The sequence below is a fragment of the Solanum tuberosum genome, unplaced genomic scaffold, assembly GCF_000226075.1.
Source record: "Solanum tuberosum cultivar DM 1-3 516 R44 unplaced genomic scaffold, SolTub_3.0 scf00021, whole genome shotgun sequence".
In the NCBI taxonomy this organism is placed as follows: Eukaryota; Viridiplantae; Streptophyta; class Magnoliopsida; order Solanales; family Solanaceae; genus Solanum; species Solanum tuberosum.
The window spans coordinates 550,452-566,961 of record NW_006238947.1 but is presented as its reverse complement, the minus strand read 5'-3'; the positions used below and the strand labels follow the sequence as shown (position 1 = coordinate 566,961).

The 16,510-nt window shown below is 33.1% G+C and overlaps 1 protein-coding gene across 1 annotated transcript; it reads right to left on the bottom strand.

Moving 5' to 3' along the window:
- Positions 1-2,153: 2,153 nt before the first annotated feature.
- On the bottom strand, positions 2,154-10,577 carry LOC102601550 (RHOMBOID-like protein 1). The gene is made up of 6 exons (XM_006340956.2): positions 10,052-10,577; positions 7,526-7,689; positions 4,324-4,487; positions 3,948-4,204; positions 2,706-2,832; positions 2,154-2,413 (listed from the first exon to the last, which is right to left on the bottom strand). Exons 1-6 carry the CDS (start codon positions 10,375-10,377, stop codon positions 2,291-2,293), a joined length of 1,161 nt encoding a protein of 386 aa, XP_006341018.1. The 5' UTR covers positions 10,378-10,577; the 3' UTR covers positions 2,154-2,290.
- Between the last annotated feature and the right edge of the window lie 5,933 nt (positions 10,578-16,510).

Genomic DNA, 16,510 nt, shown 5'->3' with positions numbered 1-16,510 from the left:
TATATTATAAGTGGGAAGAACTCAAGTCAAAAGTTGAATTACGGTTTTACCCTCCTATAAATTAAAATGTTATAATAAGTTTAATTAAAATAGTAATGACTTTTGAATTTTCTTAGATTAATTCCTATATATATCTAATTAATTAAACATTAAATAGTAATCATATTATTATTATTATTATAACAATAATAATAATAATAATAAAAGTGGGTAAGTGTATTTTTACTCTTTATAAACTAAAAAATTACAAATATAGTTTGGCACATCATTAATTCATTTATACCGAAAAACTTTTCTCATCATTATCATTTCATTAAAAACTAATTAACGGCTCTAGATCTCTTTGCTTCAACTTCTTTCTATTTATTTGTTTTAGAAAAAAAATTTACTAACCGTGCAATTCTAATTTTACTCGAAATTTAGTTTAGAAAATCTATATATAACTATATAGTTGGGAAATGAAAATGGTGATTTCACACCTCCAAAGCTCAGCATCTATATATGTTTTTATTTTCTTCACAAATTTAATGAGATCTCTTTGTATCATTTTGCCAACCGTTACTAGAAGTACATATACCATTATAAGTATAAATTATATCTAATTTGCTATTTATTTTTGTCCTTTCCAACTCTCTAATTATATATAGTGGTCTGTGAGTTCATTCCAATTATATTGTGGTAATTTTTAAGTCTTTTTCCATTTTCAGAGAATTATGTATCACATGTTGAAATTAAATTAGAGTAATTATCAACAATGATGATGATATTATAGTTCTCTATCTATTTAATTCCACGAGTTGATGGAGATATTTGGTAAGTTTTTTATCTAATAGATTCATTATTACTTTATAGTTCGTCTACAATTTTCACTTGAAAGTTATTTTTGTTGCTGCAATGATAATAGTGTGTTACAAGCATTTTTCTATTCTCTGTTATTTTTCTATAGAGTAGAAAATGTGGTCAAGAAGTTCTTAATTATATTAACATTTACGCATATCATTTACATATATTATACAATACTTTATAAAAGTCGAACACCAAAGTGGCAAAGTGTTAAATCACTTCCATCATTTTATCAATTTTCTCTTCTTCTCTCTGTCAACTTTCTATTCTCTGTTATTTTTCTATAGAGTAGAAAATCTCAACGACAACTACAACGCTCAGGTTATTTTTCCCCATATTTTTTGCTAATTCCCTACCATTTTGAAACTTAATACTTGTGAGATTACGAATAATGTAATGGTTAATTACTTTTTTCCTTTATAGTAGATTGCTTTACTACTCTAATATAACGTGAATTGCTTTATTTCTACTTTATTATTAATATTTAATAATAGTTGGGTTAATATTATATTCACCATGTTACTTTGTGGTCTAAGGATGTTTGTGCATGTCTCTTATAACTTTTATGATTTTGAATATCACAATAATTCTCTTTCTTTTAAATTTAAAAACATGTAATCTTTTTTTGCTTTCGTAATAGACCCGAATAGAATTGTTCAAGAAAAACTACACGAAATCAAATGAAAGAGAGAACTCAAACATGTAATTTGGTTATACTTCTCCTCTTATCCTATATTATGGGTTTTAGTAGGAATAACTACTAAAAGATGTCATTTTACTAATTATAACTCTTAGGCAGTGAGACCAGTAGAACATAATGATTGAGGCAGCAACAAGAACGATACAACTTAACATGGCTCACACCTGTAGCGCACGTGTCCATGACTAGTCTATAAAAAAACATCATTCACTAGGATAAAAGGCCGATTTCAATGACACTTAAGGAACCAACCTAATTAAACCCGACTCACATCCCTTTTTCTTTTTTTTTTTATGACAAGGGAAATCCGCAGCCGCTATCCTTTGGGTGCGCACAAGGTAAAACCCTCGCTCCTATGTAATAGCTCGCAAACCACATAGGAGAGGTAACCCGCACTAGGCAAGCCCGATGCGACGAGCTCGACCCAAAAGGCAAACCCTTGGCTTTCGCTGGAAAGGAGTTTCGAACTTGAGACCTCCAACATGGAAGTCTCAAGCCCAAACCACTGGGCCACTTTCGGGTAAACCCATTTCCCTTTTCTCAACAACAAAAGGATCATAAACCATTTCAGCAAGTTGTTTAACTAACTATTTGATTCACTATTGACATTATAAAGCTTTCAACGTGAACTTTTTCATACTATATAAGAATGTTGTCCAATACAAACAAAAATAACAGTTGGATCAAATGTTATGTAAGATTTCTGAAATGACATCAATTTACAAACAAATTGCAAGTGATGGCTATTCAACGGCACAGCTGAGTACACAGTCCCTGGATCTTAGACGTACTTGGATTCGACAATGAATATGTTCTCGTCTTGTTACTGTTGGAGCATGTCAATGTGAGTTGGTTACTCGTTTGCTCGGACTGCAAGAATGAAATCAAGTTCAACTCGCCAAATCACAAACATCAAAACATCTAATACATCATGATTGCTTTCAGAAGTCTAAGCGACTTAACACAGAGTCTTAAAATTTCGACAAGAAGATTTTTTTTTATTATTGAAAGTATAGTAGTGCAACTTTACATCCTATGGGAGATGCCCATTTTCCTAACCTGAGTTCTGTAACTATGGAATTGGAAAATGAATGTTTCATGTCATGATAGTGAAGGAGATTTATTCAGATTTGTGAAAACGAGAAATTCAGTAACTTCTTACCATACAGGAAACAGGCTCTGTGTTGCAGCTCCATCTTGATGTGGGTAGACAACTCATATAATGGCACCAAGAACAGTGAGCATTTAAATCTACCCCGCGGAAAAGCATGACCAAGCCACTAGTGAACCTGCAGGAAGGAGAGAATAAATTATTAACCAGTTGTACAGCTAAAACATATTGCTTTCAACTAGTGAGATGACTAAGTCGGATCAAATTCAGAATCTTCCTTATCAAAATGGCCATATTATTTAACCATCTAAGTGTTTGCCACTAAAGATCTGCAGCATCACGTGTTTAATTCTAATTCTTGGTGCTTGTGAACCTAAATTACACATTTTTGCATACCTGATACAATATGATCAGATATATCTACAGTTTATCGTTTAACGGCTATTGTTGTCAAAACCATGGGGATGGAACCATAAAGCAATCGATAACAGTAGAGTAGAGTAATGGGACCTATGTCCTACAAATAACATGTTACTTAGACACGTGGTGGAGACTGCAGTTGCTTGGCAACAAATAAGTGATTCACCAAGTCGAGATCCATTGATCAAAAGGTAATTAATAAGTATCACTCAAGTCATGGAATGAAAACAATTTGGTTTTATTTATCTGTTTTTTTATAAGTAGAATGAATACAGCTTAGTGTTATAAGCATTTGAAGGCATATGTCCCAAAATTAACAGGGAGAGACATGCTAAGGGTGCTCCTCCTACCAACTACCATCACTTCCTTCGTGGCCCGTGCTACCCCAAAACTAAGTGGGTAAAATGATAAACTCGGAAATCCGGTATATCTGAACTTTGGTACTCAACCCTCTATATCCTGGGAAGTCACACCCCGGTCCTTGGGGAAGTAGTAACATATGTTTCATTATCACTACTTGCATATTAGTAGTACTTTGTCATAAGACTCAGACCCATTAGGTTCATAACAATAGCAGATATAACCAGCACCAACAGCAGAAACTTGTCTAGGAATGAAAATTCTAAGTATTTTCTTCTTTTTTGCTCTTAGGTTCTCAAACTAGGGCAGGAACGAAATAAAAGAGATGACAAAATGGCAAAAAGGGACTGGTAAAAAGAATGTTAACATGATATAAAAATGTAAAATGTGTGAGTATTAAACACACTGTAGTTTAATGACCCACTATCAAAGATATATATAAAAACTTCTTCTGCAGCCTAATTGAAACATGACAGAACAGGAAAAACAAGGTGCAGCACCAACGAAACTTACCCAATTATCAGAAGAATAAGAGAAACAACCCATAGAACCATTTGATACATCTTGAATTTCGGTTTAGCCAATGTTGAATATGCTCTGGATGCATATCTCTGGCTCACCCAGCCAAACTGGGGCCGGATCAGAAATACGAAACCAAGAAGAAAACCAGACACAAACCCTCCAATATGAGCGAAGTTGTCAACGTGCGGGAGAAGTCCAACCGCCAGATTTATAATAATGATGACCACAAGGGTCACTAAAACTGCAATCTGCAGAAAAGGGGAAACAAGAAGTCAAAGGGATAATAAGATGATTTCTCAATCAAGTGAGCAACAAACTCATCATTAATGAAAGGTGTGAACTGTGATGAGAACTGTTTGATAGATACCTTATTGGCATATATGGTCCAATTGATTATGAGCTCTGAAAGCATGCTTCCCAGCAACCCAAAAAGTGCACCAGAAGCACCAACAGATATATTTGACTTAATAAATAGAGCTGAGAACAAACTGCCACCAAGTCCAGCGATGATATAGAGCACGCCAATGCGTACTACAAGACAAAACAAAGAAAAATAAGCAAACAGTAGTCTCAGCTACTTCTGAATAACAGGTCAGAGATCACATACACCAACACAAGTAAGATTAAGTTGAGAACCCAGAGGTGGATCTAGCTCTTCACAGCAGTTACAATCAAATTCACTGCAGTCGGTTAGTAACCAGACTTGAGCATCTAACAGGACAAGGCCAGACTACTTTTTTGGGGAGTGGTTACTTCCATAAATCTCAAATGTAATAATTCAACTGAATTCTCTAGTGCAAATGGGTATCAACGGACCAAAGGTTACATATGTCGTGCAAATGAGAAAATAGCACAAGTTTGACAAATGCATATCAGCACTTTCAGATCAGAGCATCTTTCTAGTCAATTGGATCCATTGAATGGTTCAAATACACCTTTTACCACCAAAAAAACTAACAGGAGAAGATGATCCTTTAAAGAACGACGCAAAAGGAACGGCCACAAAATTTCAGTATCCATACTAGCCTCAAAGTTGGAAATGAACACAAAACTTCCTTTTGGGAAGGCAATTGGTTAGGACCTGGTCCACTCAGACTTCTATTTCCAGATGCTTTCATACTGAATCAACAACAAAGAGCTAATATCAGTGAAGTTTGGAGTAACCAAGGCTGGGACCTCAGTTTCAGAAGGCTTCCAAATGACTGGGAGATGGAAATATTCAAAGAATTCCTCAACATTCTCAATCTCTTCAAAAGAGTCTCACTAGAACAAGATAGATTATGGTGGTTGAGAGACAGTTCACGTATCTTTTCAGTCAAGACAGCATATCATATGAGGAAGAACAACAACCTTAATGTGTAGTGGTTCTGGAAGCACTTATGGATGACCAAGATACCATACAAAGTGGCATGTTATGTTTGGTTAGAAGTTAAGAGGGCCTGTGTGACACAACGCAGACTGCAGAGGAATGTACCTTTGCTCTATTTGCCATCTGCATGAAGGAAATGCAGAAACAAATAGTCATCTTTTTCTGCACTGTAAGGTGACTTCTCAATTGTGGGACATATTTCCAGCTATGATTGGTTTGAGCTGGACAATGAAAATCAATACACTAGATGAGCTTGCACTGTATAGGTGGCAAATGACGTGGTTTATTCAAAGAAGAAAGCAAAGGAAATCAAGGATTTTGTGCAAATTGGATCTTGAGAAGACCTACAATCACGTAAACTGGGAGTTTCTTGATTTCATTAGGTTGAATAGACTTTGGTGCAAGATGGAGGAAGTGGATCAAATGTTACATTTCAACAACTAGGTGTTTGGTCCTAGTGCTCGGCAAACTGTTTAGTTCCTTTGGTGGTTCAAGACGAGTAAGACAAGGCCGGCCCTCTATCCTCTATGTTGCTCATACTAATGATGTAAGAGCTGAGCAAGGTGGTGGAAAGAGCTGCTGTAGGAGGTTACATAAGGGTTTTTTCACAGCGCTTGATGGACATAGTACTGTAAGCATGCCTCACCTATTGTTTGTCTATGACACTTTAGTATTTTGTAATGCTAACAGAGCTCAGTTGGCTTACTTGTGACAAATGTTGACATTGTTCAGAGTGGTTATAAAAGGCGAAATCATTCCAGTTAGCAAGGTGGAGAAGATTGAGGTCTTACTTCTTAGCACAAGTGTTTAATTGCAAGGCGGGGATCTTCCTTCTACCTACTTGGTATACCACTAGGAGCACCAGTAAGGACCAACCAGCTTGTATCCCCGTAATAGAGAGGGTATAAAGGAGCTCACATGTTGGCAAAAGAGATACTTATCCAAGGGGAAAGAAAGTGTCAACTAAGAGTACTCTATTGAGTATTCTGACATTTTTCATATCCTTGTTCCATGCTCAAGTTAGTACTTGGTAGCACAAAAGATATCACACTTCATTATGAGTGTGGACTATGTTAGAATATCTTGAAGGGGTATGAAGAATTCAATGGGAATGTATCATTCAGGATGGATGATGGAAGTCGGGTGAGTTTTTGAGGACAACTGAATTGCTTCACAAACAAAGTATTTCACAGGTTAGCCATGATGAATGGAGATGGGATGGGGAATAATGGTATCTTCTCGTTAAGTCATATTATGAGAAGCTCCTGAGCCAAGAAAAATGTGTTTTTCCACTAGGCAAGCTTCAAGGGGGTGATCTTGACGATGGAGAATTAAAGAAGAGAAAAGTAACTTAACTTCATGGCTAGCCGCAAGGGGTGATCTTGACGGTGGAGAATTTAAAGAAAGAATGATTACTTATGTTGATGCTTATTGTGTAAAAGCTCGGGAGAAGGCATGAATCATCTCCTTTTACATAGTTGGATAGCACCTCGCTTGTAGCGGTAAATACTGAGATGGTTTGGACTTCAATTGGTGATGTAATGTACTATTAAAGAAGCAATGTTTAGTTGGATTCTTAGAAAAATGGCAGAGTACACCCAAGGCATGAGATGTTGCTACTTTAGCACTTTATGTCGATCATACAGAGACAGAGAAGAGGAAGAGCTTTTCATAGAGTAGAGAAAGATTTTGTACACTTGAGGAATAACCTCTTAACCCATATATTTTTAGGTGCATCCATGAGGTTCCTAGGTTCTTATATGTATAGAAGATTGTCTTTAGCAGAAAACCATATTGTACAAGACTACAAGGTTTTCTTTTTTTTGGGTATATTTCTTGTATGCGGGCTCATTTTGGCCTCCGTTATATGAAATTTCTTAGCTTTATGAGTAAAAATGTGAGATGCAACATTATCAGCAACATACTATATCCAAGTAGCCATTACTGGTCAGTAGGTCTTAAATTCTGCTTTACGAATTCTATTATCAGCTAAGGGAAGAATGAGCTTATAAATCTTGTGACTAACAAATGAATGAACGTTGTAGCAGCTAAGTCTTAGATTCTAAAATCTTAAGTACTTTTGGAAATGCAACATAACATTCTGCTATAAGATAAAAGTTTTTTAGATCTTTGATAGCACAAAACGTAGAGAAAAAACGAAATGTAAATGCAGGTAAAACCTCTGTTATTTACAACATACCAAATCCAAACTCTCGCTCCAGCCGAATGCCAATCACTAGAAGACTCAGCATGTTGGCCAGTAAATGAAAAACTCCACCATGCAACCACATGCAAGTAATAAGGCGCCATCCTTGATGTTCGCGGACCACCTTATTCACATCTAGAGCACCCATCTTCTCTAGCCTAAACAAATTGGAAAAGATAAACAGCTTTATACATGTTTGATGTTTATCTATTCCAGTGTAGCTTAGTTTAAGCAAGAAGAATCAATTCACTAACATAGAAAATCAAGAAAAAAAAATGAATGCCACAAATTCATTCATCAACCTCAATGCAGTAAGAGATCAACAATTTACAGTAATTTGATCATCAATATTGAAGTGCATGACTAGTCAAATGTACCGGCTCATAGGTGGTATGACGAATATTGAAAGTACTAAAAGAATTTTTTATAAGGATGTTAATGTACTAAAGTAGGATAAGTTAGACCTCTAATCACATGAATGGAAGTTCTTTCAAAAGATCTATAATCTCTTGAATCTGTGCCGTTTTAGCAAATCATAAACACACCGGAAGCAAAATATCTATATAGTCAATACAATCAGGCTGGGTTGTGGTCTAATTGATATTAACACACTGACAATAACTCAGGTGCTTCACGCATTCTCAAAAAACAATAACTCTGCCATTTGACATGAGCCTTTTTAGTTTGCTTAGAGATTGCATGTAGTGTAGGAATTGGTATGAAAAAGTGTGTCAAAGGCGCGCTTAAGCCCTAAGTGAGGCTCAAAATATGTTGAGCGTTTCGGGTCGCTTAATGTGCATTTCAATGTCGTCATCAAGGGGCTCTGAGACATACTTTTCCTTGTCAATGAGCAGTTCCTGAAGAGGCGACACTAAACAGCTAATATTTCACTTAATTGTTGTTGTTTTTTCAATTTCTTTGTCCATATATTAGTTATTCATGCTTATAATTATTAGTCTTGGACTAAGCAAACACATTTGTATTTATTCTCCATTTGCGCCTTTGGCAATTAAGCCAGTGGTAAGGTCTACGTACACTCTATTAGTACCTTCAATATAAGGAGTCCTCCTATTTGTTGTTCAACACAAAGCGATTCAATAAGCAGTCTTACCTCTCTTCTTTCTCTCCCTTTTAACAAATTCATCGGTCAAAACAAAATTAGATTGTGGATGGCTGGATGCAAAGCTTAATCTTCTGCAACAAGTTGTAGCATTCAAGTAAAAGATAAGCCTTAAAATATGCAACATCCAATAAACTTTACAATAAGTGTAGCCTTACTGATGATTCTCTCCCTAGAAAAGCTACCTCAAAGTACAATTTCACCACAAAGGGGTTATCGTGATCTGGTGCTCACAAAATTATCTTCACACAAGGAAAAAGAACTCCATATAAGGTGCCAAAAGATGTTGCATGTCTAACAAAGAGTCCGAGCCAGTTAATTTGTTTTTGCTTTTTCTGCATTAGGGTCGTCATTTTTTGTTCAATTTCTCACTCTCTCTTGATGCAATATGAAGCTAGAAACTTAAGTGCAACTTATGGTACAAAGAGAAGCTAAGTACATTAAAGCACAAACTTCAATAAAAAGCTCCTTGTAGCTTGATTTGGATCCTCATAAAAGAGGACAAAAGAATGCCTGGAGAGTTATCAGATACAGCACTGGAAGCAAGACGGAAAAGCATGTGAAATCTCTCATTGATCCCGCTTACTTTCTGCACCTCCTGTGTGCCTAACTCAATCTGTACCACTTAAATCCTTTTCTACAACTATCCAAGACAGAAGATTTGGTAGTCAAACCTCAGATGAGAGTATTGATCCAGTTCTCTTTCTACATAAGCTCATCTAAATAAAGTCTATCATAGAGCCCAGGCTCTTGAGAACTTGATCAAAAAGGGCACATCTATAATCAAATTGAGTATTATTTCATCTTATTCAAGCTTGTTCAAACAACATGAACTCTACCACACACATAAGTAAACAAACCTTCAACTTGTCATAAAATTGATACTTCCACAAGTTCCCCGTCCTATCCATCCCTTAGGCTGCAGCAACCTGCTACAACCCACAAGTATAGGTGCTGGTAAACCTGCCCACCAACTACTACCTGGAATATGAATGTTTTTCTCCTACAGCTCAACCACTCACCCATCCCTTTATTTTATTTTTTTGATAAACTTGGTGTCCTGATGTCCGGGCCAGCTTGCGCGCACCTCGACTAATTCCGAGGGATACTCCACCACCACCCACCAGCAACAAGCAACAGGTAACTCTGTCCACCAATGCTAAGACGGATGGGAAGAAATCACCTGGTATTTTATCTTTGCTGGCTGGGATTTGAATAAGAGCTCAAGATGCTCAATTCACTTCATTGATCACTAGGCCACACCCTTACCCTTCGGAACTCCCAATTGATTTCCTCTTAAAGAGAGGATCATGAGTACACCAAAAAGCTTACAAATTTCACAAACAAATACTTCAATCAAATTATAGAAGAAAAAAAAAGGACAAGAAAGAGATACATACGTGGTAGAAGAAGGCCCAAGAAGAGGATTTTCACTGAAGGGCTGAAATGAAAATCTACCCAAGAATCCAGCATAACAAGAAACAGAGTTGTGGGGGCAGTTATTCACATACATGGTCACCAAAAATGTCACTACATTGACTATAACAAAAGATGGTATCAACCATGGAAACCATTTCTTGAAATGCTTAATTTCTCTATAAAAAGCAGGTCCTCCTGATGATGCTGTTGTTGTCGTAGCTGGCTCAACTGGGTATACTGAGTTACCCCCTTTCCTTGAATGGACCTGGATTTGGATCTCCGGTTGTGAATGAACTCCTCCGGCCATCTCGCCGGAAAATCAAGAATGCTGGAAATTGATGCCGGAAAGTTTAAATTCCGATTGTACACAATGGGTAGAGAAGAAAAATGAGTTTAGGTGGCTTTGAAGAGACGATAAAGTCAAGTTGATTGATTCATACGAAGATGATTAGCTTTGCCGACGAGCTGGTACCTTCCTACACTCGATACCTTTTGTAGCCTTTATTTTTTCTTCTATAAATAGTTTAAGTTATTTATTTGAATAAAATACTTTTATTAAAATATACTTTGGTTCTTCTTTTTGTTTTTACGATGTCGGTACTTATTTTGGAGCTCAACTAATTAATTAAGATTCCTATCAAAATATCTCATTGTAAGAGGTAGAAGTTTCTTATCAAAGATGACTTCATATTAGTATTCGAATTCGAGACTTTTATAATTTGTTTGGTCAAGCTTTTAAAATTAGCTTATTTTGGAAAGTGCTTTTAAAAAAATACTTTTACTAAGAAATTATTTGTGTTTGGCCGATAAATTTTAAAAATATTTTTGAGTAATAATTAGTATTGACCAAGTGTTTTAAGTGTATACTTTCAAAAATTAATTATTTTGTGTTTTAAGTGTATACTTTTCACAATTTAGGGACCAAATATGTGATATGTATATCTTTAATAAATGTGTTCAAAACATAAGAACAAAGAGCAAAAAATAGAAACAAAAGAAAATTGTATGGTTATTTTTTAGAAAAAAACTTGCTCGCCCGTAGTTTAAATCAAATTAATAAATATAATATAAGACATATATTTTACATTTATCTTCTAAAGTTTTTTTAAAAAAAAGAATTGACGTAAATTAGATTGTCTACCTCACATATTTTGGGTGTGGCCTTTTCTCAGCTTTTACTAGCGCGGGATATTTTATGCATCAAACTATTTTTTGAAAATGCATTTTAATTATTTTTTCCTGCTTAATTAATATGCACCTTTCTGTGATTTTTTCTTAATCAAAAGTGAAGTGATGATATATGTATAAAAAATATATATATTTGTTAATGTGATGAGCACAAAGTTTTACATATATAGTGAGTAGTTGAACCGTTCTTAGGATTTTGACCAAGTTAAATGTTTGATATATTTGGGTTATGCTTTGTGTGTCCATGTAAACATGTTTATAGCTCTATGATATATTATTCGGAATTTATCGATGATATAAATTTCATTTATGTAGCGACTTATAAAGGAAAAGTACATCGTATTAGAAATATCTTTTATTCTATTGAGTCGGATTTGAAAATTTTAATTAATAACATAAACTAAGTCCATATTTGGGGTTATGCTTATGTGTTTTTTTGTAAACTAAGGTCATATTTGGGGTTATGCTTATGTGTTTTTTGTAGACATGTTTATAGTTTCATGTTTTGCACCTCGTGAATGATAATATCTTAATTAATCAGTTTGAACTTTTTATAAAAAAAAAAGAAATAATTATCACTAAAATTTATTGACTTGGTTAATTTAGATTCAGACTATATACGACTAATTAAGGATAAGTATCTTGTATCTATCAATAGTATTTTATTTTTTTCATTCTCATAGTTTGAAATTGAGTTTTTTTATCTCATTCATCCCACCATATTTTGAGTGATAATGTTTGTCTTGTAATATAAATCAAGGTCATATTGTGTAATTTTATAAGTTTCTAAAAATCACAAAGTTTTTATAAATTGTCAATTATTATGGTTTTAAACTCAATAATTCATGGCATGTGGTGTGTTTGAAGTTTGAATTCATTAACAAAATAAAAATAAAAATTGAATTCAATAAAATATGTGTATATCTTTACCTTTTTTTCCCGACTATTCTTTTTCTCATGAACATATAATTATGTCTAATTTGAAATTGACAACTACACATCTAATATATATTATTATAGAAATAAATAGAGGCACATATAAAACTTTGGATTTTATAAATTTAACTTTGATACTTTATTATAATTTATTTAATTCAAGTTAGTTAAAATTCTACTTTTTATACTAATTTAGTTGAATTTTTAATATATATGACGTCTCAATTGTAATATTTTTATGGAGTATTCTAATTGGACACCATCAATCATATATTGTACCCAATTTGTTTAAAATTTTGCACGTGTATCCATTTTGAAACAATTACCCACATGTGATATTTGAAGCGTTTTATACGATTAAAGTTAAGTCATTAAAATTTTAAACACATGTATAAAACTTTTCATTTTTATCTGAGTTTCAATCATATATAACTGAATGCAATGAGTACTTTTATCTGAAATTCATGCATATATGGCCAAAATTTAGCTATCTTTGTCAAAACTTCTGTTTAATTTATGCTGTTGAATTCATTACTTTTTGCATAAATTAAAGTTCATGTGCATATGACTAAAGCTTAATCATTTTTATCTAAAACTTTGGCTATATAATACTTCAGACAAGCTTATATGATATTGTTCCAAATGAGTAAACTTGTAAATTTTTATACACTACGAATATCACTTAACAATAATCCCAAATTAATTATTTGTGCACTTCGGTTCATCTGAACCGAAGTTATTAAATTCCATCATGTAACTAATGCACTAGCCACTAGATATATCCATCCGGGATATAAAAACAAAAACGATTTTTTTCCAACTCTACCTATATATATATGGGTAATAAAATTTTATAATGGCCTCAATTACGTAAAAAAAACGTATATAAATTGCTTAATTAATTGCTTCTATTTGACACATTCATCCAACTTTCAATGGATTTGTTGGACATTCTCCATAGGGTCGTTGTACCTAACCCAACGTATTTTGCAACTAACATATTGACTTAGTTTATTATTTGTTCTTTATTTACTTTTTTTTCATTTAAAGTAATTTTTTAATTTTTAGTTGCTTAACTTGTATATTATATATATATATATACCTATTTTTCCTATTGAAAACACAGCTCACCTGCTTTTGGGCACTTCTACATTGTCAAGCTTTAACTTGAAAATAAAACAATATTGAGTCAATAGTCAAATAGGTCATGAGAGATTGGAATATTTTGCTTCAGATACTTGCCTCCTACCTAAATCGCTATTTTCTCCGGTCCAAATTTGTTGGAAATTTTACGAAAAATATTTTTTCCACGAACACTTGTTTTGAATTCACCAAATCTTATACTTCACCACAAACACTTATAGGAAATTCTCATATAATGAATATTCTCACTAACCTAGAATTATTGTAACTTCAAATCAATTTTTACTTTACCATTTATATTCACCAAATTTATTATTTTTTATCAAATATATTTATCAATCAAATTGACCAACAAATTACTCAAAGTAACAATTTTGGTTCCGTCTTCTTAGTCATATGAACGAGAAATGCAAGTTCAACGTGAGAAGATTGTCCGTACTATGTGTGAAGATTATATTAAAGACTAGTAAATCATAACTTATGTTTAATTTAATTTTTTATTGAACTAAAAAGACTTGATTAATAAATATTGTATTTTTTAAGAATACCTTTGTGATAGTGTACTAATGCAATTTTATAAATTTGTGCTTATTTGGTAAGATTAAATAGAGAATTGGGACGATTTTAATAGTTTTACAACTTATGGGGTCTTATGTTCATCAGAAAAGATACAACATAAAAAGTTCAAATCGTATGTCACAACAAAACTTCAACTTCATGATTTCAAATCATAATTTTACAACTCATAGCCAAACGGGCCCTAAATTTCAAATACATTGCAATCAAAATAGAGTAATCAAAGTTTCAACTTCTAAACATTTATATTAATACTAGGTTGCATATTTGTTAGTATTTTAATAATAATAATGTGTGTGTGCGTGTGCGTGCGCTAATTTAAAATGGAATAAATACACCACAAACGCTGACATGACATAGAGAGTGTGCACTCTCTTTTGAAGGCAAGTGATGAGTGCATAAATTGTACACATGTCATTTTTTTATGGGAAAATTGTATGAAATAACAAACTATTAATTCAAATTCAATGTTATAGCCATAGTTTCTTTTATTTGTAATTCGCAGTAAACATTCCATGTTTTTTGCCATCCCATTTGTGTACTGAAATATACAAATGCAGGACCCATTTGTATACCAAAATACACAAATAGACCAAATATACAAATGCAAGACCCATTTGTATACCGAAATATACAAATGTAGGATCGATTTGTATACCGAAATATACAAATAGACCCAAATACAATTTTTTTTATGTATATGTATACCGAAATATACAAATTAATAGCCATAGCAAACATAAAGTTTGTTATGGAACACAATTATACAAACTATAGCTATAACATACAAATATGATTTTTATGTTTGTTATATGTGAAAGTTGCTCTTTTTTTATTGGTAACTTTATGATTAGTTAATACACATATTTATTGATATTAAAACTTATATATATATAATTATTTGATTTCTTTATTTAAAAATATTTATATGAATTTCTTCCTCACTTTAAACATTTTTTAATTAATTTATTATCATTTCACTTTTAATTTATTTTTAAAAAACTATGTGTATTTTAAAAAATCAATAATTTAAAAGTGTCCTTTAATTTTAACATTTTAATTTTTTATGTTTTATTTGATTTTCTTCACTTATTTTCATATTCGTTCAAAATTAACTTATTTTAAATACAAGACATTTGGATATAATTTGAAATCAAATCAAAATGAAAGACAAAGAAAATAAAATCAAAGAAAAATAAAAGAGAAAAACAATGAATGAAGTAAAAAAACAATTGATACAAGGTAAAAAATGTGTATTAACTTAATTTAAATACAAAATAAAGAAAATAAGATTATTTAAAAAAAAAAAAATGAAAACAATTTTTTTTTTTTTATAAATAAAATTAAAAAATAAGATTTATACACGTGGCAAACGAGTGTGTACAAACACAACCAACTTGGGTTGTTGATGGTACCACGTCAGCACAAAATACGTAAAAATGAGTTTAGGGGTAATAGGACCTATGTTAAGTTGATGTGTGTCTCTGAGATTTCGGTCATAGACTAGGGGATACTTGTGTCTTATCCCTATGTTATTTATGTAACTATATACTTCAGTATGATATTTGATATTTTGGTATGTTATTTCTAAATACCAAATACCATATCGAACACTAAAAAAATTAAAATGTATACCATATACCATAATATCAAAATTACGGTATTAAAAATTTCGATATAGTATGATAATTCGGTATATACCATACCATGCCCACTAGTATTTTTTCATCTTTAACCAAGAAATATCGAGTTTGAATGTTCTTGGGTACGAAATCGCGGAAACACTTTACCCAATGTGAAACTTTCCAACGTGGATACGGGACATGAAATTAATAACATAAAGACACAATCAAAGTTGTCCCGTATTTGCATAAAGACACCTTAACTTTCAAAGTGTCCTATCACCCCACATAACTATTTAATATCTTTATAAATGAGCTATTTTGACCCATTCCCTCGTTTATGTAGTCGCGCGTGTTGCTCACTCCCTATGATAGAATTCAATCCGACCCGACCCTGTTCTTTGAACAAAATTCAAAAGTGGTTGAATTCACCTAATAAAGGCAGGGGAGCTCATCCAGTCAAACTCCAAGTCGCACAAATTCAAGAAGAGAAACGGAATGCAATGTGTTGTTTTTCAGTATTCCATACACCAACTACTAGTCGGGAGGGGCAAGTGTACTGAATTGAAATCTCTTGTTTTATTGGGGTTTAGTGTTGTTGGAGTGAAGAAGATAACAGAGAAAGGACAAAGGCGGTTGCAAGGGAGAAGCGGGAGCGAGAGAGGTGTTTGAAATCACTTGATCTTGCTATGGAAAAAACCATGAAATCGAAAAATTAGGCTACCAATGACTATTTTGGGTTTAAAATTGGGGGAAGATGACATAAATTGATTAAACAATTAATAATAAAGAAAGAAAATGACACGTGGCACTTTTAAACTAGTCCATGGCAGTGAAAACACTTAATTACACGCCTCATGTGCGTGGTAACAATCCAGAAGAGGGAATGGGTCAAAATGACCCATTTACAACGATATTAAATAGTTCTGTGGGATGATAGGACACTTTGAAAGTTAAGGTGTCTTTATGCAAATA

What these genes read in the sequence shown, in the direction of transcription:
- LOC102601550 (XM_006340956.2), bottom strand. Translation starts at nt 10,377, where the DNA reads ATGGCCGGAGGAGTTCATTCACAACCGGAGATCCAAATCCAGGTCCAT. An exon ending in GGAGCGAGAGTTTGGATTTG is followed by an intron (nt 4,488 to 7,525) that starts GTATGTTGTAAA and finishes TTTGTCTTGTAG; the next exon opens with TACGCATTGGCGTGCTCTAT. An exon ending in GGACCATATATGCCAATAAG is followed by an intron (nt 4,205 to 4,323) that starts GTATCTATCAAA and finishes CCTTTTCTGCAG; the next exon opens with ATTGCAGTTTTAGTGACCCT.